The 25648-nt window shown below is 37.8% G+C and overlaps 1 protein-coding gene across 1 annotated transcript in view; it reads left to right on the forward strand.

The window, feature by feature from the left end:
* CNGB3 (cyclic nucleotide gated channel subunit beta 3) overlaps positions 1-25648 on the forward strand; it is a gene marked incomplete at both ends in the record, with an annotated part of 160428 nt that overhangs the window by 103453 nt on the left and 31327 nt on the right. Inside the window, 3 exons of the mRNA XM_080694751.1 lie at positions 1735-1894; positions 5478-5575; positions 21141-21224. Of these exons, the coding sequence (XP_080550877.1) occupies positions 1735-1894; positions 5478-5575; positions 21141-21224 (342 nt within the window). The remainder of the gene's footprint in view (positions 1-1734; positions 1895-5477; positions 5576-21140; positions 21225-25648) is intronic.

A 25648-nucleotide genomic window follows, 5' to 3' on the forward strand; every position in this document is an offset into this window, starting at 1 on the left:
GTGTTACTATTTAGGTATGTTAGAGCCAACAATTCAGGGAACAATTGTCATTGAAACAGGAGTTGGTTTTACCTCAAAATCTCATGTGTTGGCAATGCAAGTTAAAAAGATGGGACAAAGCAACAGGTGGATCACTGATCACTGGGGTGTGGCCTGGCCTTGAGGACTGTGACTGTCCCTCGTTTCTCCCTCCCCCCAGCTTCCGGCCACGAAGGAGAAAATGGTTCTACCACCTCTGCCAGGTCCTGAAGCCCTACCACTAAGTGTTTTCTGCCTTGGAGCTAGCCAAACATGGATTAACACTTATAAAATCATGAGAAATTTTTTTTGTTGGGTGTGTGTGTGTGTGTGTGTGTGTGTGTGTGTGTGTTACTGGATATTGAACCTAGGGATGTTCTACTACTTAGCTATGCTCCCAGCCCTTCTAACTTTTGTTTTTTATTGAAACAAGATCTTGCTAAGTTGCTGAGGCTGGCCTCGGACCTAGGATCCTCTTATCTCAGCTTCCCAAGTACTGAGATTTAAAGGCATGCACCACGGCTCTTGGCTCTGCAGATAGTTTTGAGAAGAACCTGTAAACTCCAAAAATGGAAACTGAGGAAGCCATCATTAAAAAAAGGCATCATTTGAGCTAAACTGCAAAGAATGAGCAGTTTTTCCATAGGCAAAAAAAAAAAAACTCTCAACAGCTACTAGAATAAATGAGCAAAGTCTCAGTATGCAAGCAAGGCCCTGGTTTTCCTTCCTATTATGAACCCACCACCAAAGCAAATTTACAACCACTTGCTTTCTTCTATGTGAGAGGAAGAGTTGAGCAATATATCTTTTTAGTGCTGAGACCTTAAAGATCAGCTTTTAACCTAGAGTGGGTTTTTATAGCTGAGTTATAAACATCCAAGAACTAAAACCTGACAGTTCCTTAAGTATTGTCACAGCAGTAGATGATGCTTCAGTAATTTTAGCACATTTCAACTTCTGCTGAATACTATGCCTTAAGCACGATGAGATTTGATTTTATCTGTCTCAACAACACAAAAGGAAGTACAGAGGTTGCAATTTCATGATGAATCACATCTATGTTGCCAGCCACCTTGGATAATCTAGGAAGGATGCTTTCAAAGTGAGACTCACCGGAATGGACCAGCCACTCTGTCAGATAATTGCTCCACTTTCACTGCATATACACAAGGTGTATAGCTTTCAAAATATCACCTAATATTTTTGCAGTAATATGTAGGTATGCAAGAAAGATTCTGTACAGCCAACTGCATTGTGTTACTGAATCTTTTTTTTTTTTTTTTTTTTTTTTTGGTACTGGGGTTCCTGGAAGCCCTTCTACCTCCGGGCTACACTCCCAGACCTATTTTATTTTTGGAAACAGGGTCTCTTAAGCCAGCGTGGCTGGCTTCGAACCTGCATGATCCTCCTGTCTCCGCCTCCTAAGCGTGGGGATTACAAGCGTGCGCCACCACGCCCGGCGCTGTGTTACTGAATCTTCACAAAATCTCACATGGTAAAAATGATGGGTTTTACTACTCTGCTGATTTTATTAGAAGATGTGATTTGCCCAATATTTTATAAAAATGGGTGAAATTACCATCCAGCATCAATGTGTTTAAAATCAAGTTGTCAGGGCATTAGAAGGGAATGTACAAGAACACTTAGTTCATCTGGGCTTTTAGTAACTCCTACAGTTCCTCTGCTGGATATAAAATGACCATGCTATGGTTTTAGATGCGAGATGTAATTGGGGCAGCTACAGCCAATCAGAACAACTTCCGCATCTGCATGGATCACACCACTGCCTACATGAACACTTACTCCATTCCTCAAAGTGTCCAGAATCGAGTTCGGACTTGGTTTGAATACACGTGGGCTTCTAAAAAAATGCTAGGTAAGTATGACAGATTGCTGATTAAATTCTCATGAACTTTGTCATAGAATGTAAATTATGTAAATAGGAAGTAGAGATGAATTGGATTTAAATGAAAGATTGAAAAGCAGTTAATTAAATGATCTTTAAGGCCTTAATTTAATATCAAGGACTTTGTTCTTTTCTTAAATATGCAGCCATATCTTGTTGGTAATGCAAATTTTAAAAGAGAAAGCTTAAATGTTTTTCAGTGCCAACTAGATGCAAAGTATTACAGGCTTCATTTCTCTCTCTCTCTCTCTCTCTCTCTCTCTCTCTCTCTCTCTCTCTCAACCCCTTTTAAGAGATAAGTATACAACAGAGGCCTTTAAGAAATTCAGATTAAGATACACAGCCAATGAGACGCCAGCTGGAACTCAGACCTGCAAGTTTCTAAACCCTTGCTCTTTCTGTGTCATCCCCTTTTCCTAGGAACACAGAACTCAGAAGAGCAACAAATTCTTAGGTCCCTCCCACCCCACTCTAAGACAGAGTTACACCTAAAAGACCTTTAATAATTCACAGTGGCTACTAATATTATTACAATACTGTAGTGAAAATAATACTTATTAAGCTGAGCATGGTGTAACATACCTATCATCCCAGTTCTTCAGAGACTGTGACAGGAAGGATCACAAGTTTGAGGCCGGCCTCAGTAACTTAGCAAGGCCCTCTGCAACCTAATGAGACTCATGTTTCAAAATGAAAAACTTTAAAAAGAGCTGAGGGTATAAGTCAGCGGTAGAATGCCCTAAATTCAATCTCTAATACAAAATAATATTTTTATTATTAAAGGATATAAAATAAGTTAAAAATAATGTACTGGTTGACAATAATAAAATTTAATTTTAACACCTGTAATCCCAGCCTTGGGAGGCTGAGACAGTAGTATTACAAGCTTGAAGCCAGCCTCAGAAATTCAGTGAGACTTGCATCAACTTAGCGAGACTCTGTTGCCAAATGAAAAATAAAATAGGTCTGTGGATATAGCTCGAACGTAAAATGCCCTTGGGTTCAATCTTCAGACCCACACAAAAAAATTAATTTTTAGTGTTCCATTCAAAAAAATAACAAGGCCAGGCATGGTGGTACATGCTTGTAATCCCAGCATTTGGGAGGCAGAGACCAGAGAATGGTGGTTCGCAGACAGCTTCAGCTACTTAGCGAGGCCCTTTGCAGCTCAGTGAGACCCTGTTTCAAAAAAAAAAGACTAAAATATAGGACCGGGGGTGTACCTCAGAGGTATAATGATCCTGGGTTCCATCCCCAGTACCGCAAAAATAAATAAATAAATAAGAACTATTGCCACCTAGACATAAAGGGAAAAAAGGTACTTCTAGTGCAAAAATGAGATTCTCAAATCACAAATACTCCTAAAACCAAACAAGATCCATTGATAGCAGGACATTTTTTTTTTTTTTTTGCCTTTCTGCCACTCTTAAGAAACTCTGGCCTCATGTTTTAAACATCTTTCAGAGTAAACAAAGCAACATGCTTTTCTTTTGAGCATCCACAGCTACTTCTGAGGACATTTAAATGAGGAAGAAGCAAAAGAAAGCTTGTGGCCTGGTCCCCTCCCCTTCAACAGCTATAGAGACTAGCCTGTGGGGAGCCATTAAGGTTTTCCCCTTATCTTTACTAAAAGAATACTTCTGACTGTCCTTCACTCAGCTGACTGTCTTTCGTCCAGAGTCAACAAGGTTTGGGGTCATGGAGGATTCAAAGTAATTAAGGTCTGAGAGAAGATCAGGTTCATGTTGCTGATAATAGGAGAATATTGTTGAGGTCCTTCTTTTTCACTATTTGAAGGAGCTATCTGATCTAATCATTTTGTTGAGGTCTCTATGGCTACTTGTAATTGTTTTATACAAAAATCAGGCTCTGGTGATTCAGTTTTTGAAATGTCTGGATAAGCCCCTGACTCATCTTTATGGTACCGAGCAGCAGTTTCCTCAAGCTGCTCCTCTTCTTGAGTATCTAAAGTATCCTCATCTTCCTTAGGAAGTGAAGGCAAAGCGCCTTCGTGTTCTGTCTTAGTTTCCCTAACACAAAGTATATCTTTTAACATATGTACAAAAAGCAAAAGACTAATTTTTTTAACCCATTGTATATTACAACTCCCACGTTACTCACCACCACCACGAGTCTTTGAGCGCTCTCTTTTTCTATTCAGCAGTGTCCTTCACTGGATTCTCAGTTTCAGAATTTCCCCATATGGGCCACCACCTGCCAGAGCCAGCTGGCAAAATTAGGGTTCTGAAAAGAAGAGTGAGGGTTAAAGAATTCAATTCAAAGAATTCAATTCAAGCATGGGAGGATCACCAGTCTACTCCTGGGTCGGTATCTCTACTGGCCGATCCCGGGTTTATTTCTCTTGAGGTATTTATACAGTTTCTCACTGCAGATTACACTGGAATACAATAATGACAAATCCAAAGTACATACATCACGGGCAGGTCAATCAATACCCTCATGCCAACATGAACCTAATCTTCTCTCAGACCTTAATTACTTTGAACCCTCCATGACCCCAAACCTTGTTGACTCTGGGTGAAGGAGTCAGCTGAGCAAAGGACAGTCAGAAGTATTCTTTTAGTAAAGATAAGGGGAAAACCTCAATGGCTCCCCACACTAGCCCAATGCTTAAGAGGTAACTAGAGATGTGCTGCCCTCAGAACTACAAACTAAGCATTATATGGAAGATACTCATATTTACAACTATCTTGGAATCAACATAGTGATATAATATGATGATTTTTCTCTTTTCTAAATAGATAAAAAGAAACATCCAAAATATATAACCCTCATAAATCTCGACAGACTAGACATTAAAAATAGTCATTGTATCTGAAACATTTTGTGAGCCTGAAGGCCTATTGTTAAATTCACATGTAGAAAAATATGTAATGAATTAACATTATTTATTGAATCAATTAGCAAGTAAATAAAAATAACTTTAATCTACTCAGCACATTTCTTCTCTAGGTTCAGTTCCTAGATGAGCCACCTACTAATTATGCACAATCACTTAAAGCCTCTCTGGATTTTCATTCTTTTTGGTTTTCTTCTTTCTGCAATGTAAGAATAAGAACATTTACTCTTAGTGTGGCCACAAGGGTCAAATAAGATAATGGGCATGACAGAGCTCTGTAAACTCTCAGATACCACCTGGTGCTCATTATTATTTGCCATCCTAGGATGTTTGGGCTGGAATCAATAGGAACAGAAAACAAGAACTAGATTCTTTTTCCATCCCAGCTTGTTCACTAGCTTTTGTCTCCTGATCATTAAATTTTGTCTCTAAATTTTCAGCAAGCACAGCTCTCTAGAATTATTCATTATGTCATGTATAGTTAAAATACTTCTTCCATGAGCAATAAAAGCTCTGTTGTGATAAGTGTGTGACTCCAATAGTTATAATGGAAATATAGAATTTAATACACCTATGCATTTAGAAAATGGTTTACTTTTTGTTTTCTTCATTTTTAAAGATTTTTTCCTTCCAGTGCTTTGTTGAGTACTTTTATTAATTATTCTGCTCTTTTATGTGTCTATCTTTACAAAGATGAGTCCGACTTGCTTGAGAACCTGCCGACTACAATGCAGTTATCCCTTGCTATTGATATGAACTTCAACATCATCAGAAAAGTCGATTTGTTCAAGGCAAGTGCTTTTACAACTAATAGAAAGGCACCATATCCATTTCTCTGCAAAACCTCAGCTCTAACATTTCCAATATTTTTCCTGATGTCTTAACAAAGTCAAAATAACCTGGAGAATTTATGAGAGTTAAATAAATTACAGGTCTCTCCCCAACAGATGACTTACTTTGTAGAAGCCTTTCTCTTCTAATTGGTGTCAAAGAAGAAGAGTTCTTCAGACTCTTCCTGCATTAATTTAAATATAATTAAACTCTACAGCTCTAAGTCTCTGCTAGTGTGTGTATCTCCTCCCTTTTATGAATGTGCTTGGCAGTGTATGACAAATCAGGCCCCAGATTAGCTCTGGATTGGCCTGACATTCCGAGAATTGTGTCTAATCTTCTATCCTATTACAGATGCTTTGGATTTAGACTTTTAAGATGGCCAATTTTAAACTTAGAGATTTTTCTTTTTCAGAAAAAAAAATGAATAACAAAACTTTTAGCCTTTGAATGTTTTTAATTTTACAACTGTCTTCTTTATGGATTATGCTGCATATAAGTTGATCTCACCATAGATCTAACTGTGTGTGGCATTCACTGATTTATCCATTCAGTTAATTCATTTGACAGACACTAAGTTTCTACTCTGATCCAAGCACCATTTTAGCCACAGACAATATCACAGTTGAAAACTAGTACATGTGTGGAGCTGAAATTCCAGAAAAGGAGAATGAAAAAATTATATAAAACATGTGGAGGTGTTAATGCCACCGATAAAATTAAACAGGAAGAGAGGGTCCTGCCCAGGAGAGGCCTCCCTGAGAAGTACATTTGAGTGGAGAGCCACAGGAAGCAAGGAAGTACCAATTGCAGACACTGAGAGGAGAGAAAGGGATGTGGGGGTGGGGGAATTACAAGAGGATGGACTAGATGAAACTCTGAGCCAGGAGCACACTGCTTGGAGGCCAGAGGGGACAGAGCAAAGTGAGGGTGATGGGAAGCAAGAGAAGTGAGGAAGAGGTCCTGAGAAGGAGACTGTGGAAAGAGGTGGGTTTAGTGGAGGCTCTAGTATACACTTTGGATAGATTGTACTCTGACCTGCAAAGGCACTGAAGCTGTTAAGCAACCACAAAAAAAGCTCCATCTGAGAACAGAGTAAAAAGGATCATCTGTTCTGTTTGGTGAAAAACAGAGCTTCAGAAGCAAGTGTGGAAGGCAGAGAGACCAATGGGACGTTATCATGACTGCCTACAAAAGAGTGGATGATGATGAGCCAGGATGGCAAGGGCAAAGTCACTGAGAAGAAGTCAAATACTGAGAGTCTTTCAAAGAAAAGCCTTAGAGTGTATGCTGTTTGATTGTGTGAAGGCGTGAGAGGCAGGAGAGGACCTAAGAGGACTCCAAGAATTTAGGACTTAAGGAAAAGGAAGAACAAAAATACTATATACAAAATGGGAAATTTTAGAGTAATTAAGGCTGACAAGGGGATAGAAACCAAATCTATTATGGTTTGAATGATGGTGTCCTTTCCAAAATTCATGTTGAAATTCAACCCCCAAAACAAGTATTCAGAAGTATGGCCTTTGAGAGGTGATTAAGTCAAAAGGCTCTGTCTGCATGAATGTGATTATCACCCTTATAAAAAGGCTGAAGAAAAGCCAAGTGTGGTGGCAAATGCCTACTCAAGAGGATTACAGATTCCAGGCCAGTCTCAACAATTTAGCAAGGCCCCCAGCAACCTAGCAAGACCCTGTTTCAAAATTAAAAATAAGGTTAAATCTTCACATTTTACTAACATTGTATATAAACTTAAATTCTTTTGTGACTTTTCTATGCATAATGATGTAATTTCTTCCAGAAAAGACCCATTCCCATTTTTGTTAAGTGAAAAAAATCTGTTTTTTTTCCTAAAGCCAAACAAGGTAGGAAATAAGTTGGTATGGAATTTTTCTATATTTAATTTCCTGAAGATAATCTTAGTGGTTTGTGCGCATTTGTTATTTTTTAGGAGGCTCCCATACCCTGTGTCTCATGACTTCTACTTTAACTGAGTCTTGCATTGCTTTTGAGCCTACAGCCTTCACTAAGGGCTGCCTGCACCCAGAGAACTGACTGTACAAAGGAGGGAACCCAGGCTGAGTGCCTAGGACACTCGGGAGCTTGTGGAGGGAGGAGCTAGAGGCTCATACATGTGGAAAGATATACACCTGTTCACTGGGAGAGACATTTTTGGAACTATCGTTGGGGGGTGGTGTTTACAACCAAAGATAAATCTAGAAAGGTCTTTGAAGGCAAGCTGTGTCATGTGGACCCAATTCGTACAGGTAAAGACAGCTGTTTTATAGAGAAGTTTAGTTTTTCAAAGACAAAAAGTGGCAATTCAAGGATACATGGAAGGGTGTCTGTCACCCATATCTTGAATTTGCCTGAAAATGAACCTCGTGCCACTTAGTTATTTCACTAGAGCCAAAATCAACTTAAAGTGATCTTTCTTTGGACATTTTCATAGGCTGAGACGTGGCAAGTCAGTTAGAGATCTAAATTCATACATGTCTTTCTTTATGCCTACTTAAAAAGGACTCGTTTCCTCCCCTCTTCATCAAAACAGGTAGAATTAGGGCCACAGATTTTCATTAAAACTTTCTTCAATGAATTGTAGTTAATTAGTAAGGTTTGTTACTTCAACATAAGGTGATCAGAGTTTCCAAGTAGCTTAAAGATTAAGAGCCATATTATTTTTTTTTTAAATCTTGTCACAAAAAAAAAAAAAAAAGGCATCAGTGAGCCGGATGTGGTGGAACACACTTGTAATCCCAGCATTTGGGAGGCTGAGACAGAAGGATCACAGGTTCACGGACAGCCTCAGCTACTTAGTGAGGCCCTCTGCAACTTAGTGAGACCCTGTTTCAAACTAAAGAATAAAAAATCGGGCTAAAAAATAAAAAATTTTTAAAAAAATAAATCTTGGCACAAAATGGCTACTTTTTCTTGCAAATTTCATGTTATTCCAGGCCCAAGAACAAGTGTTAAACTAATAAAGGATGACTCATTTCTATGAGACTGGGCAATTTCCCCTTCTTTCTGATAACTTCTTATTTGGTTTTGAATTTATAATACATTTTGTCAAATTAAATGCTAGAAAAATCACACTTTGCCACTAGATAACCAGAAATGGGAGAAAATTTACTAAAAGTTCTGTTGTGCCACCTCGTGTCCAGAATTAAAATTGCATTCTTCAGAAACAAAAAGAGCCCACAGCTCCACAGAAGGAAGCCACAGACCCAGAGATACCAAAATTGAAATATAGATACCTAAGGCACAATGTGTCTGACTGCTACTCTGGTAAAAATACAGAACCCATTTGAACAGCATGTCTTACTAGAATCTGTGACCCAGTGTCTGTGACTATGTAGCCAATAGTGCCTGGAACTTCTGCCAGCAAAAGATGAGGAAGTGTTCAAAGTGAGTGACAGTCTGAGACAGGAATGGAATGGGAGTGGGGAAATTACTTCTACCACTCACACACGGATCCCAGCAGTTACGTCCAAATCAGACATGCGGTCACCCAATCACTCACCAGAGTCTGAAATCAGAAAATTTACAGTGAAACGATAGTGTTTTTACCAAAGGTTATTTCCACAGTGGTAGTATCAGCATTCTTGCTAGGCTTTTTATCTAAATATTTCAAACAGTGAGTTTATAACCTAGATAAACTTCACTCAATTATACATCCTGGGCAATTTTCTATGAAAGGGTCTGAGCCAGGCAGTAGGACTATATCCAGTTACTCCACTCATAACTGTTCTCTGTTCTCTAAATATAAGAAAACAAATTTGGTCATTGTAGGTTGATTAAGCGACTCAAACATATAAAGTGCTTATATCCGTATCTGTCATATAGGAAATTATAGTTATCATTACTATTACCAAAAAATAAAACATATAGCCAGGCATGGTGGTGTATGCCTGAAATCCCAGTACTTGGGAGCCTGAGACAGAAGGATCACAAGTTTTGGGTCACCCTCAGCAACTGCAAAAGATCCTATTTCAAAATTAAAAAAAAAAAATAGGACTGGCAGTATAGCTCATGGGTAGAATGTCCCTGGGTTCATGAGGGAAAGAAGCAGGGAGGAAGGGAGAGAAGGATTCCCAGAGAGATGACACACAAGTAAAACCATTTCTTCATGGGACCTTCCTTGCTCATAGAAAGATGGATTAGTTTCATTATCAGGTTTGCATCCAGTTCATGACTTCCCACTTTGACCATGTAAAGGTCCTGGAAAATAGAATTATGGTCAGTTCTTGCAAACTTTGAGTGTTAGGTTAGATCTGCTATCATTTAAAATTCAATATTGAGAAGCTATAGCATCAGGTACCTTGAAAAGTATTTATCACATTTGACTTTGCTGCTCCAAACAGGTGTGGGCCAGTCAGTGACATCGCTAGTATAGTCAGTGACTAGACAACTGAATTCAGAATTCTCTGCTCTGGATGTGTAAGTCATCATTTGTTTGCTTAATGGGAATGGAGTTTGAAATAGAACAAAGTTCCCCCCTTTAACAATAACAAAGCTGAATCAGAAAAAGCCCTGACAAACAGTGCTTATACTTTAGGATGACCTAAATTCACAGCAAATTATAAATTACTGATAATATCTTAAATTCTGTTTCAAAGAAAGCAAAAATTAGCTTGGAAATGGATAAATCCTACAGGACTAAAAGAGTAAGCATTTCAAAGATAAATTTTACCAACTTTACAATTGTGCTAAATTTGTCAATGATTTTTTTAATGGCATTCCTGGATAGCAACCACTGTCTAACCTAGAGGTTATATTTTGAATAAAATAGGATTTCTTGCGACTCCATTTAAATCTCTAAAATCTTCATTCACAGATTTTATGAAACACTGAATTCCCCAATGTCCAAAATGGAATAATTTATGACATCTTACTCCCATAATTATCGAGTGCCTAGCATATTCCATGCCCTTGTGAGACACTGGGGATACAGCAGTGAATAACTTGACCTTGAGTTGCTCAGGATGTAGCAAAGGCATATGCTTTAGTAACACTCTGACGCCTGCCTTCCTAAGGTACGTGTGACCTTAGGGAGAGTCAGTAGACCTCTTGAGACTGCCATCCTTCCTCCAGAAACCAGGACTGATGACAATATATTCATTAATGTCAAAGACCATAGAAATTGGAAGAATTAAACAGGTAGTTAGCAAAATAGTAAAATCCAATGCAAATGCCACTGTTTTATGTTTGTTTGTTTGTTTGTTTGTTTGTTTTGATACTGGGAATTGAACTCAAGGGCATTCTACCTCTGAATTACATTCCCAGCCTTTTGTTTATTGTTATTTTTTGTTTTCTAAACATAGTCTTGCTATGTTGCTAGTGAGAGTCTCACTAAATTGCCATGATCCTCCTCTCTCAGCCTTCTGAGTACTGGGATTACAGGTGTGCACCACATCACCTAGCTATAATATAATGTTAGTGCTGATACTTATAGAGGTTTTTCTCACTTTATACAAAATGGACATTTACAAAACAGTGGCTGTGTTCTGACTTTCATTGTATCAGAAAACTTTCTAATGACTTCTATCAAAGAAACACAGCTAAATCACAAAGAAAAAAATCCTTAGCCCCAGGAAGTAATTCTTCTCAATAATAGAATAATGGAGCCAGTGTGTCTTGAGAAAATAACCATTTGGTAGAGAGAAAAGGAAAAGATAATTGTTTTTTAACATCATAAAATAGAACATCATAGCCAGGTGTGGTGGCACACACTTGTAATCCCAGTACTCAGAAGGCTGAGAGAGGAGGATTTGGGTTTGCAGCCAGCCTCAGCTACTTAGTGAGGTCCTCTGCAATTTAATGAGACCCTGTTTCAAAAAAAAAAAAAAAATCAGGCTGGGAGATTAGCTCAGAAGTATGCCCTTGGGTAATGTCCCTAGATTCAATCCCCAGCACCACAAAATAATTAATTAATTAATTAATTAATTAAAATAGAACATCATAATGCAAACTTCACTGAACTTAAATCCAGATGAGCATTGAACCCTAAACCACAGCTGCCTGAAGCCACCATCCTATTTATAGGAAGCAGTAGTTAGGGGGCAGGATCACTTAATTGGCGATACAAATTCTAAAAGTTCTACTATCAACAGCTGCTATTTTTAGTTTGTGTGATTTCATCCATGTTCTATCCAAGTATGTTAATAGAAAGTCATGTTTAAAATAGCTCCAGTGCTTTTCTTCCAGAAAACCCAAGCTATGAGCTGAAAGCTATTGATGTACATGCTGTGTGCATTCCTGCTGAGAAGAGCACTAATTGTTTGCTTATCTATTTTAGGGCTTATCTCCTAGGTTGGTCTAACACTTTCCATTGATTTGGTCTCCTTTATTAGTGCTTTCTGCCAGTGAGCTCACATGAAAAATACAAAAGGAAAGATGAAAGATGTTCTTCCTCAAATAATTTTTATTTTTACTAAACTTTAAATTAATAAAAATTAAAGTTTATGAGTCATCAGTTCTCTGAACCATATCTATTCTCCTTCCTCCCTCCCCAGAGGTGGCCATTAAGATGTTTTTGAGGCTCTCCTTCCCATTTTTATTTTTATAACTTTAGTTTTACCCATCTAAACATTACCAACTGACAATATTTTGTGATTTTTATGATTTTGTAATACATAAAATATATTCCATAATTTATATTGTTTGTATCACATTTGTTCAGTTTAATTATATATAAACAAGTGTATAGCTTATTTTTAGTAATTTCATAATATTCTATGTTACAAATATTTTGTCTAACCTACTCAAAATTTTACTTGTCTCTACATTGACTATTTTTTTAGTACTGGAAACAATAGAGTAGACCCCCTTTATCCATAGGTGATATGCTCCATAGACCCAGTAGATGCCTAAAACCCTATGATTCAGTGCCTTTTCCATCTTATCTAAGGATTTATCATACACAGTGGCTGTGACTTTCACAATTTGACATGGAACAGCAAAGCTAGCATGATTTTTTTTTTCCTTCTTTGCAATTTCCTGTACAGAAGATTTGTTCTTAACATAGATTTTAACAATCTTGGCATACCTTTTTTTCTTAAATCAAGTACTGAAAAAAAATAGTTTATAGCATTTTATGGGCATAGCCAAATTGCCAATGCCACAAGTCTTGCACTTTGGGGCTATTATTAGCTAATATTTACTTGAATACAAACACTGAAATGCCACAATTGATCAGATTGATGTGATGGATACCAAGAGAATCATGGTGGGTGGTGGGTAGCAGAGGCACACATAGCATGTCAATGCTGGGCAAAGGGCTGATTCATGTCCTGGATGAGACAGAGCTGGACAGCACAGGGTTTCATTATATAGCTCGGAATGATGAGCAATTTAAAACTCATGAATTGCTTATTTCTGAAATTTTCCATTTAATATTTTCAGACCATGACTGACCACAGGTAACTACAACCCTGGAAAATGATATGTTGATAAGGGGAGACCACTGCACTATTCCACTGCTGTGACTCCCTCTAATTTTGTGCTGGGTATCTCTCTTGAGAGCTCTGCCTTAATAAGATTTGTTCTTAACTTAGATTTTAACAATCTTGGCACATATTTTATATAATATGAAATATTATATACACTGAAATGCCACAACGGTTGATCAGATAGATGAGATAAAATAGGTGAGATTTTATAATATAAAATATTGCAGAAGGGAGGTGAGTGTGGGTATTTACCGTGTGTCTCTCACAGGATGTTTTATTCTGAGGACAGCCTGATGCCTAGGTATTCAACCATGACCATATGTCCCTCTTATAGAGACTTGTTTATATGGGCAGACACCCTTGAGGCTCTTGTTTAACCTGTTTCTGATTTATTCTTACCACAAAAGCCACGCTGTAAGAGAACTTGACCTGGAAAGAAGTTAGCTTCAGGTGTGTTGATCAGAGGAGGCAGCCAAACAAAACACCTAAAAAAAGAGAAGCAGTTGTATTACTTACGATCCCAGAAAAAAGACAACAACACACGTCACAGAACCAGAAAGAAAGGGGAGCTATCTGGAATGCTACTGCCCAAACAGTGGTTGGGAAATTGGGAAGAAATGAGACCTCAGACAAAGCATTTACTGGCACCCACGGTGCCACCTAGGCAGGTTTCTGATGGAGAGTTCCAATTGGTTGATTCACAATAGGCAGGTATGAGTTCCACAGCATCACCCCTTGACAGAGAGGGGGATCACTATGGCACACTTACACAAAGCATGCAGGATGTGGAGGTGAGTGGGGTGCTTAAGTAGATTGTATCTAGCTTTCCCTAGGGAAATGGCCACCAGGAGGTGGTTGGGTATGGTAAATAATCTGACCTACCACATTAAAAAACTGTGAGGGGGCAGAGAACTGGAAACTATTGGGGGTGACTGAACCCTGCTTCTGATATGAGAAAGTTAAACTTATATTCATATGTGAAGTCACCATACAGATGTATCTTTATAGATATGAAATATTGCAGAAGGAAAAATAACACTTAAAATCATTAATAATCCCTATGAATAGAATGTAATACAGTCAGGAATTTTCATCAAAGTACATTCTAGTAGGAATAGTTCAAAGAACAGAACCAGTATTTTGACCTGCAAATTATAATTAATATTAAAAACATTAATACCACTAGGTATGGTGACATGTTCTTGTAATCCCAGTACAGGAGGCTAAGAAAGGAGGATCCAGGTTTATGGCTCAGCTACTTAGTGAGGCCTTCTGCAATTTAGTGAGACCCTATTTCCAAATAAAGAATAAAAAATGGGGCTGGGGTGCAGCTCAGAGGTAAAATGCCCCTGGGTTCAATCCCCAGCACCACACACACAAAAAAAAACATTAATACCCCAAAACTTAAATTGTTAATATGAAAATAAATATAATTAGTCATTTTGAAATCTTGTATTTCTGGCCATTTACAATGTGAATCTTCTCCATGAATATAAATGGTTGAGAGCCAGCTTCATTGCAATAATTTCCCAGATATGTACAGTCTTCTTTCTCTGTATTTGTGGGTTCTGCTTCCACAGATTCAAACAAACTCAGATCAAAAATATAATATTAGGAAAGGAGCCAGGCGTGGTGGTGCATGCTTGTAACCCCAGCATTTGGGAGGCTGAGACAGGAGGATCCAGGTTCACAGCCAGCCTCAGCTACTTAGGCCCTTTGTAACTCAGTGAGACCCTGTTTCAAAATAAAAGAACAAAAAATAGGGCTGTGGATGTAGCTCAGAGGTAGAATGACCCTGGGTTCCATCCCCAGTATTGCAAAAAAAAAAAAAAATTGTGTGTGTGTGTGTGTGTGTGTGTGTGTGTGTGTGTGTGTTAGGAAAGACCTCTCTCATTTTTCTAGTGGCCTGCATTCTCCCTTGAATGTGTGAACTCCACATTCCTAAATAAACCTCTGTCTTTGTCTCTGACTGGCGCATGCTGAAATTCTTTTCTTCCATAGCAGGCAAGAACCCCAAGATTCTGAGATGCCATTTCCTTCCCCAAATCTAGAAACTTCTCAAGACTCTCCACGAAATTATTGTGATTCCCGTAATGTAGACTTTTCAGAGACATCACCAACCTCTGGCCATGGCTACCTCCAAGTTGGATAGGAAGATGTACATTGGGATATCTTTGTGTACAGAGACATTGGACTAAAACTATAGAATGTCCAGCCAATTTGCTAAACACCAGTAGACAAAATCTGTCTTTCACTGATCATCTGGTTTCTATCTTTATTCCCCAAATTGGGCTTGAAGATGTGACACAGCACATAAAGTCCTTTAGTAAATATATGAAAAGGGGTTTGAATGATACAGTGGAGAGCACTCACTAATAAATGGTGATAATGAAAATCATGAGAAAGGCCATCTTACAAAATTGAATGGCCTTTGATATGAACTGCATCACAAGGAGAAACCTGTGCAGTTGTTAAGATACAGTGTTGTATTTATACCCCTGATAATTCTAAAAGTGTGTCTTCTACATTACAAGACTTTTGCTCTCTAATAACATGTATGATTCTGCCTTGAGTTTCAATGACTTACTAACCTCCTGTTTCTCTGGAACATCTTGGTGGAGCAAGTTTCTCATTTTCTTGGCCAGAACACTCCTCTGTTTTTTTGATTTACCGTTGCGAGGGGCTAATATTTATGCCTTATTTTCCAGAACATCAAAGGATGATGATTCTAGAGTCAGCAAACCCAAAGCTTCCTATGTTTCTGTTCTACCAGACAGGACGAGACTTTTGATCCCTGCATATGCAGGGCTTTTGTCCCTTGTCAGCATTAAAGAAGATATAGAAGATAGACTTTTTGTTTTTCTTTCTTTTATTTATTTACTTATTTATTTACTTATTTATTTATTTATTTATTTATTTATTTATTTATTTATTTGCAGGTCTAGGGATGGAACCCAGGGGCATTTGACCTTCGAGCTACACCCCCAGCACTATTTTTTATTTTTTTATTTTGAAACAGGGTCTCACTAAGTTGCAAAGGGCCTAAGTAGCTGAGGCTGTTCTTGAACAGCAATCCTCCTGTCTCAGCCTCCTGAATGCTAGGATTACAAGTGTGTGCCACCATGTCCAACTTGCTGTTTCTTACACAAAAATCTTCAATATGACTATACTTTTTTTTTTTTTTTTTTTGCAGTACTGGGGATGGAACCCAGGGGCATTCTACCTTCAAGCTATAGTCCTAGCCCTATTCTTATTCTTCATTTTGAAACAGGGTCTTACCAAGTTGCGGTGAGCCTAAGTAGCTGAGACTGGCCTCTAACCTTCATCCTCTTGTCTCAGCCTCCCAAGTACTGGTACCATGCCTGGCTAAGGACCACACTTTTAATCATAATGGCCTATCTTCCTACCTCAAATTTCTGAGATGCTTGGTAAGCAAAGGATTAAAAAAAAAAAAAAAAAGTCCGACCTTTGGTCAAGCCCAGAAATCGCCTAGCACCTACCAGTGAAATGGCGAAAACCTGAGGATTCAGAAATTGGGAACCAAACCCCCATCCCTGCCATGTACCCCTATACAACCCTTCGTGGGGTCTTCTATAAAGAAAGAATGCAAAGACACCACAGGCCTTTCTCATTCTTAGGTGACTGTGTTCTCCCTTGAATATGTTTTACTTTCCTAAACAAAACTTTGTATCTGAAAAAAAATTTTGGAAAAAAAAAAAATGAGTTGTGTACTTAACATGTATGACCTTTTATTCTTGTAATTATTCATAAGTCAATTCCCACAGATACTGAGAGAGGGTTGATTGTACGGGCTGAAGAACTTCCAGGCACATTTCTAATAGATTTTCTTTAAAATGTCAAAGATGCTAATTTTACTTAGTGAAGATTTAAAAATTTATCTGAAGTTGTGTTTTTTTCATAAGTAAATTTTGAATGATCAGGATGGCAACTTATGAAATGAAGCAACTCAGAAAAAAATAGCAGCATTTTTAAAAATTGGGCACATTAGCCACTTATTTAGAGAATTTTTGTAAAAACAAAACACAGTTTATAGGAAAAAGTTATCTTTGATTTTCTGTAGCAAAAATGAAGATCTTTAAGACATCTATTCAATATAGTACATAAAACTTTAGCCAGAGCAATCAATCAAGAGAAGGAATTAAAAGGGATACAAATAAGAAAGAAGTAAATTAAATTATCCCCATTTATAGATGACATGATTCTGTACTTAGAAAACTCTAAATAATCCACCAAACAACTTTTAGAACTGATCAATAAATTCAACAAAGTAGCAGGATGCAAAATAAACATACAAAAAATAACTTTTATACACACCAGTAGTAAATTCACTGGTAAATAAATCAGGAAAACAATCCCATTCAGAATTAGCCACAAAAGAATAAATAACCAAGAAGGTAAAAAGTTTCTGAATGAAAATACAGAACACTGAAGAAATAGTCAAACTACCCAAAGCAATCTACAATTTTAATGTAATCATCATCAAAATACCAAGGACATCCTTCACAGAAATAAAAAAAAGATCCAAAATTTCATATGAAAACATAATAGCCACATTCCATATGGCTATTATGGAATAGCCAAAGCAATCTTGAGCAAAAATAAAAAAACATTACAGGCATATAATACCTGATTTTAAATATATTACAGCCAGACATGGCAGTCCATGCTTACATCCTAGTACTTGGGAGGCTGAGACAGGAGGATAACAGGTCCAAGGCCAGCTTCATCAGGACTGGGGGTATAACTTGGAGTAGAATGGTCCTGTGTTCAATCCCCAGTACAGAAGGGGGAGGTGATTGACAAGTGGAATTACACTGCATTAAAAAGCATCTGCACAGCAAAGGAAAACAATCAACAAAGTGAGGAGACAACCAACTGAATGGGAGAAAATCTTTGCCATCTTCTTAATCTTTGACAGAAGATTAATATTATATATATGATGTATATGATATTAATATAAAAATTTTGATATATATATCATATATATCACATATATATATATATATATATATATATATCTGGTGTGGTGGTGCACACTTGTAATCCCAGTACTTTGGAGGCTGAGACAGGAAGGATTACAGGTTCATGGCCAGCCTCAGCTACTTAGTGAGGCTCTCAGCAATGTACTGAGATCCTGTTTCAAAAATAAAGAATAAAAAATAGGGCTGGGGTATGGCCTAGAGGTAAAATGCCCCTGGGTTCCATCTCTAGTACTGCAAAAAAAAAAAAAAAAACTCAAAAAAGTAGCAAAAATTGAACAAATGACTCAATTAATATATGAGCAAATGATCTGAAGACACTTCTCAAAATAAATATCAATGGACTATAAATATATGTAAAAATGCTCAACATCTTTAGCCATCAAAAAATGCAAATAGAAACTTCATTTAGAATCCATCTCAACCCAGTTATAATGGTTGTTATTAAAAAATTAACAACAAATGCTGTTGAGAATGAGGAGCAAGCAGAAGAACCCTTACACGTTGAGGGTGGGAATGTAAATTAATACAGCCACCACAGACAACAACATGGCAGTTTCTCAAAACACTAACAACAGAACTATTATGTGATCCTACCATCCCACTCCTGGGTATATATTCAGAGGAAAGAAGTCAGCATACAAGAGATTACCAGCATACCCGCGTTTATTGTAGCACAACCGACAATAGCCTAGATGTAGAATCAGCCTACATGCCCATCAATAGATGAATGAGTAAAAAACATAGTATATATATACACAACGGAATTTTATACAGCCATAAAGAAAAATAAAATCCTATTATCTGCAGAGAAATGGATGGAACTGGAGTTTATCACACCAAATAAAATTATCTAGCTATAGAAAGATAAGTATTGCAGATTTTCTCTCCTTTGTGGAAATTGGGGGTGGGGAGAATGGACTATTAGCAAATGAGAAGAAACCTGAAAAGGGCTGGGAGAGAAACCTAGGGAAGGAGGATACGATCGAAGCACAATACACACATGTATGGAAATGTCACAGTGAAACCCATTAATGTGGACAATTAATATGATTGAACAATTATATATATATTTTTTAAAAGAAAGTGTTTTTTCAGGCCTTGGCCTTTTTTCCATTTGGAAAACCAAAAAGCTATTATTTCTCAAATGAATTTTTAAACTTCTAACACCAAGCTCCTGTGAATGCTTCTCAGCAATGGCTACTTGAAGATACTTCATCATAAATTATTAACTTTCCTTATCAGCCAAGCAACCCAGAGGTCTAAATTTCATATGGATCTAGGTCAAATGTCTGCTACTGAAACCATTAGTGAAAACTAGTGATTTCTAAAGGAATGATTATCCAATCCACGAGTTGGAGGGCAGGCCCTGTACTTCTCCCCCTCCTTCCTCTGCTGCTGACTTTATGATTATTTCTCTATGAAATAATAATTCCCCTGAGGGGTGAGCAATGCCAACCAAAAAGAGAAAGTTGCTACATGATAGCAACTTTAGAAGAAAAAAAAAATAAAAACATTTGGTGAAAACAAAAGATTAAAAACCACTATGTAGATCCTCAGCAGAGCCAGGGAGGAAGGGGAGGGAAGGAGGAAGACTGAGGCTCATTAATTAAAATGCTACCTGGGACTATGTGCATACATGTGAATATAGAATTGTCAATCTGGGCACTTGTTACTGGGAGAGAGAGAAATGAGGAGGTTGTGGGGGCACCAAGTACTGTGTGAAGGTATGCCATTGTCAACATGATCTACATTATGATGTGAGACTATAATGCAACAATAGAATAAATAAATAAATAAATAAATAAATACACATACTTGTCAATTTCAAGTCCAAAAAACCATTATGTAGAGTGAGATTTTTGTAACATCTAAAGATTTTTCTTTAGTTCTTAATATAGATAACTTATAATTACTTAGACATAAGTCACACATAGATATGTTATATTGTAACAAATGAAACTTATTCCTTACACTAATAAAATGAATTGAAATAGGCTGGGCGTGGTGGCGCATGCTTGTAATCTCCGCGCTTGGGAGGTGGAGACAGGAGGATCATTCAGGTTCAAAGTCAGCCGTGCTAGCTTAAGAGACCCTGTTTCCAAATAAAAATATAAAATAGGTCTGGGAGTGTAGCCTGGAGATTGAAGGGCTTCCAGAACCCCAGTAAAACAAACAAAAAAAAAAGAAATAGTTATTCACTCAACAGATATTGTTTTCATATCTTATGTGCATTTTTTCTGTCTTTAAGAAAATGATAAGCCGGGCATGGTGGCTCATGCTTGTAATCCCAACATTTGGGAGGCTGAGACAGGAGGATCGTGGCTCAAGGAAAGTCTCAGCTACTACTTAATGAGGGCCTTAGCAATGCAGTGAGACCCTGTTTCAAAATAAAGAACGAAAATAGAAGTTGAGCGTGGTGGCACACACTTGTAATTCCAGCATTTGGAAGGCCGAGACAGGAGAATAACAGTTCAAGAACAGCCTCAGCTACTTAGGCCCTTTGCACCTCAAACTATGTTTCAAAATAAAGAATTTTAAAAAAGGGCTGGGCGTGTACCTAAGAGGTAGAATGGTCCTGGGTTCCATCCCCAGGACCACAAAAAAAGAAAATGATAATTAATTTGGGGAAGAAAGACACATTTGTAAAATTAAATAATAGCTAGCAATGACATATAAAATGTTATAAAAACATATTTATCAAAGATTATCAACTATGTTAATCTTAATCTACCAATACTTATCATCACTAGCAACTATTAATAAATGTCATGTTAAGTTTTGCTGATGAGATAAACACCATTTTTATAACCATTTTATAGATTAAGAACCTGAGGACATGATAGATTGGATAGTAATAAATAATAGAAACACAATTCATACCCAGACCTATTTAATCAAGCTCCAGCTCTTGCCATTATACTCTAGGTATCTTTTTTCTAAATTTCAGATCAAGTTTATTTCCATTAGCAATTAATAGCGTAGACAGCATCTTTTACTGTTTATTTAAATTGCATTTTAAATTCATTGGAATATTGTTCGTTTTCCCATGTTATAGAATTACTCTTCTCTTTATATAGGATTGTGATACTCAGATGATATATGACATGTTGCTAAGATTGAAATCCACTATCTATTTGCCTGGTGACTTTGTCTGCAAAAAGGTAAGTGCATACTGTTTTCAAATGTTCAACTAACAAATGCATTTGATGATATTAGGCATAGGTTATGAGCATAGTCGAAATGAAAAATATGTAGGGTGAATTAATTCTGTCATCTAGAAATAGTTATGATACACAGTTCTGTAAAATGATAATGTATTCTCAGAGTTCAAGATGGAACAAGATAATATAGATTTCATTACATATACCATAGAATAGAAATGCAGGTAATCTGAAAATCTGCTTTGTGTAAGTATAAATTACCTATCACCATACCCCATTAATTCCATTTTTTTTTTTTTTTTGGTTATACTGGGGATGGAACCCAGGGGCATTCTACCTCTGAGCTACAACCCCAGCCCTAATTTTTATTCTTTATTTCAAAACAGGGTCTCACTGAGTTGCAAAGGGCCTCACTAAGTAGTAGCTGAAGCTGGCTGCAAAATACAATCCTCCTGTCTCAGCCTTCCAAATGCTAGAATTACAAGTGTGTGCCACTACATCCAGCTAATTCCATATATTTTAAGTGGAGGAATAAGTTAATAAGTGATAGGTGGTTCTACTTGTTGATTGTCTTCAGCAAACCACCAGTTACCTCTATTTTGTTTACCTAGTTAGTGGCTATTTAATGCAAGATTTTTCAGACTTCACTGTGTATTTTATTATTATAAAACATGTTCTTCACTGGGCGTGGCGGCACACACTTGTAATCCCAGCATTCGGGAGGCTGAGACTGGAGGATCGCGGTTCACGGACAGCCTCAGCTACTTAGTGAGGCCCTCTGCAACTTAGTGAGACACTATTTCAAAATAAAGAATAAAAAATAGGTAGAGGTCAAATGCCCCAGGGTTCCATCCCCAGACCCACCAAAAAAAAAAAAAAAAAAAAAAAAAAAAAAAAAAAAAAAAAACATGTTCTTAATGGTCAACATATGGTACTTGGGATTGAATCCAGGGACATTCTACCTCTGAGCTACACCCCTCAGCTCTATTTTATATTGAAAGAGAGTCTCACTAAGTTTCAGAGGGCCTCACTAAGTTGCTTGAGATGTTTTTAAAAAACGTAAAACACAAAGTAAAAAGTTCATCACCCAAAAAATAATCGCTACCATATCTTTTGGTTGATAGAGGTTGATGGATGAAATTTTTTTGTGTGTGTGTGGTACTGGGAGTGGAACCCAGGGGCTTTCTACCTCCAGGATCTACTCCCAGACCTATTTTATATTTCATTTGGAAACAGAGTCTGACTAAGTTGCTGAGAGCCTCACTAAGTAGCTGAGGCTGGCTTCGAACCTGTGCAATCCTCCTGTCTCAGCCTCCCAAGTGCAGGGATTACAAATGTGCACCACCACATCTGTCTCCAATTCATTTTTTAAGACTTAAGTGAACATCTTGTTTAAAAACTCTTGCCTTTTTGGAGAGAGGGAAGATGGCGACCAATTAAAGCAGCTTCTACCAGGACTGCTGACACTCGATCTTCATAGCTTCAAAAATAATGCCTTATATGGCCAGAAAATACTATCAATAGAGAAATAAAAGCTATAAATACAAGGGACAGAGAAAAGGGAGACTAGAAGAACAGCCAGAGGACAGAAACCGGCCCACCACGGCGACGGCTGCCATGCCGACGCCATCTTGTCTCACAGAACCAGACTCCAGGAAGGAAAAACAAAGGAGCTGAAGCAACCAGTTACAGCCTAATCAGATGTAATTCAGCAGCAGTTCTTTCAGCTCAAAGACTGACTAAAATTTTTACCGGCCAAGCCCATCACGTTCTCTAGAGATTCAAAGCAGAGCTCAAAATCAGAAAACAAATACACTAGCCTCACAGCCGAGGGCGTGGCAGCAACGCCATCTTGCCAGCAACATCAGTGAGTTCACCACACCCTCAAGAGCTCCAGCCCAAGGCACTCTATAATCATAAATGAAACAGCGGCCCCTACTGGAGGAATACCAGCATTGCACCCCCAGGGACTCAATCAGCTTTGATAAACTCACTGGGTCTGAGATCTAGCAGGTCAACCCAGTGCAGGAATAGGAGAGGCAGAAATTACTATACCCTCTTCGCAGTTCCCTGAAGGAAAGTGCCCAGCCTGGTGCACTCAGGGTCTTGCGCAGCTGCGACTAACTCCCTGGGTCTGAGACTTTGTGATACAACTCACCCCAGAGGTCTAGGGCACAGTAAGTGAAGTTGTGGTGATTCAGAGAAGAACCCAGAAAAGATAGAAGTGGGATCTGCTGCTGATCATATCAGAAGCTCAGACAGACTCAGGCTCTGATCAGTGGAAAGTGTGGGGGGAGTCATATGCTTAACTCTAAACCCAATTAGCAGGATCACTGGGAACAACACAGACCTCCCAATTGTGGTGAACAGAGACAAGTCAGACTATCCCAGCCCTAGCTGGGGAGAACTGAGATTCCTACATTGAGTTTGTTCTCAGAGGCATATGCTACCAACAGAGGCAGGGAGAGACCTAGACTTCAAGTCTGTGGAAAGTGTGCAGACTTCACTATCAATCAATATTAAATCCAACCCCACTGATATTGACCATCTGCATAGATTGAGAAGACTCAGAGAACCAGACTCACAGACAGAAAGGTGCCAATGGCACTCGATATCTAAACAGAGAGAGACTGCTGAGTTTATCTGTACTCACATCAATTTGTTGTTGGAATTGTTTGGGTTTTTTAGTTCTTTGTGTGTGTGTGTGTGTGTGTGTGTGTGTGTGTGTGTGTGTGTATACCTGACTGAATTTTTTTTCTCTTTTTTTGGAGAGGGTTTGTGGGGGTATTTATCTGTTTTGTTTTGTTTTGTTTTTATGATTTTTGTTTTGTTTGTTTTTGTTGTTTTTTAACCCTCTTCCCAAATCTACTCCCAAACTTCTCCCCTTCTACATACCTACTCTCTCCTCTCTATCCCTCTTCTACCTTTTCTCTTCTTTTTATCACTCCCTTGTCTTGTATTAAATCCAATTAATATCACTATACTAGAAGCTATACATTGGTTATGAGAATACTACTACATTGATACTATACCTAATTTATAGCATATACTACCTTAACAAACTCATATAATCATACTATTTGACCCTATCTGAGACCTTACCCTATTCTCTCATTTGATCCTTCGCTTTCCTCCTTACTCAACCTTCAGTGTTGAATACAATACAACTCGCCCTTGAATATAACAGCTAACACTTAGAGTCGAAGAGAAATCAACCAAAAGCAACAAGTACAAACCTCTGAAATCATGGGAAGGAGGAACTGAGCAATAAGCTCTCACAACCCCACAATAACAGAACCTGATAACACAGAAATGCAGATATGGCCAGAAGATCAAATCAGGAATGTAACTGTAGAAATAATTCAGGATTTTAGAAAAGAATTTAAAGAGTCTGAAAGAAATAAAGGATGCAATCATTGAAGTAAAGGCATCAATTCAAACTATAAACAATCAATTAGACCACATGGAGAATAGAATCTCACTTCTAGAAGATGATCACTCCAAAAATGAATGCATAGTTTATAACATAGAAAAAACAATTCATCAACAGGAATTGGACATTGAAGAAATATGGTCCTAAATTAAGAAAGCTAACCTAAGAATTATCAGCATAGAGGAAGGAAAATAAGGTGAAACCAAAGGGATCAACAATCTCTTCAAAGAAGTAATAGAAAATTTTCCAAACATAGAGCAAGAGGTCAACACACAGGTTCAGTAAACTTATAGAACTCCTTTTAGACAAGATCAGAGAAAAGGTCCCCCACACCACACAATAGTCAAAATGACCAATCTAGAAGCCAAGGAAAGAATCTTAAAAGGCAACAAAAACAAAGGGCCAAGTGACACTCGGAGGCAAACCAATTAGAATCACTCCAGACTTCCCAAACCAAGTCATGAAAGCCAGAACAGCCTGGAATAACATATTATTCCAAACTCCGAAAGAAAACAACTTCCAGCCAAAAATTTCCTACCCAGCAAAACTATCTTTCAAATTAGATGAGGAAATAAGAAGCTTCCATGACAAACAGAAGCTGAAGTAATTTAAGTCTTCAAAACCAGCACTACAAAAATGCTCAAAGAAATTAACTGCAAAGAAGAAATAAGTAATACACACCAGAACCAAAGAAACAAGAATTTCCATACAGCAAACAATTAAGCAAAGAAGAACAAACAGTATTTCAAACTCAAATAAAATCTTAACATGATAGGAATTAAAAATCATCTCTTAATATTCATCCTGAATGTGCTGGGTGTGGTGGCACACTCTTGAAATCCCCGTGCTTGGGAGGTGGAGACAGGAGGATTGTGCAGGTTTGAGGCCAGCCGTGCTGGCTTAAGAGACCCTGTTTCCAAATAAAAAAAGGTATAAAATAGGTCTGGGAGTGTAGCCCATAGGTAGAAGGGTTTCCAGGAAGCCCAGTACC

This window comes from Muscardinus avellanarius (assembly GCF_963383645.1).
Source record: "Muscardinus avellanarius genome assembly, chromosome: 4".
Lineage (NCBI taxonomy): Eukaryota > Metazoa > Chordata > Mammalia > Rodentia > Gliridae > Muscardinus > Muscardinus avellanarius.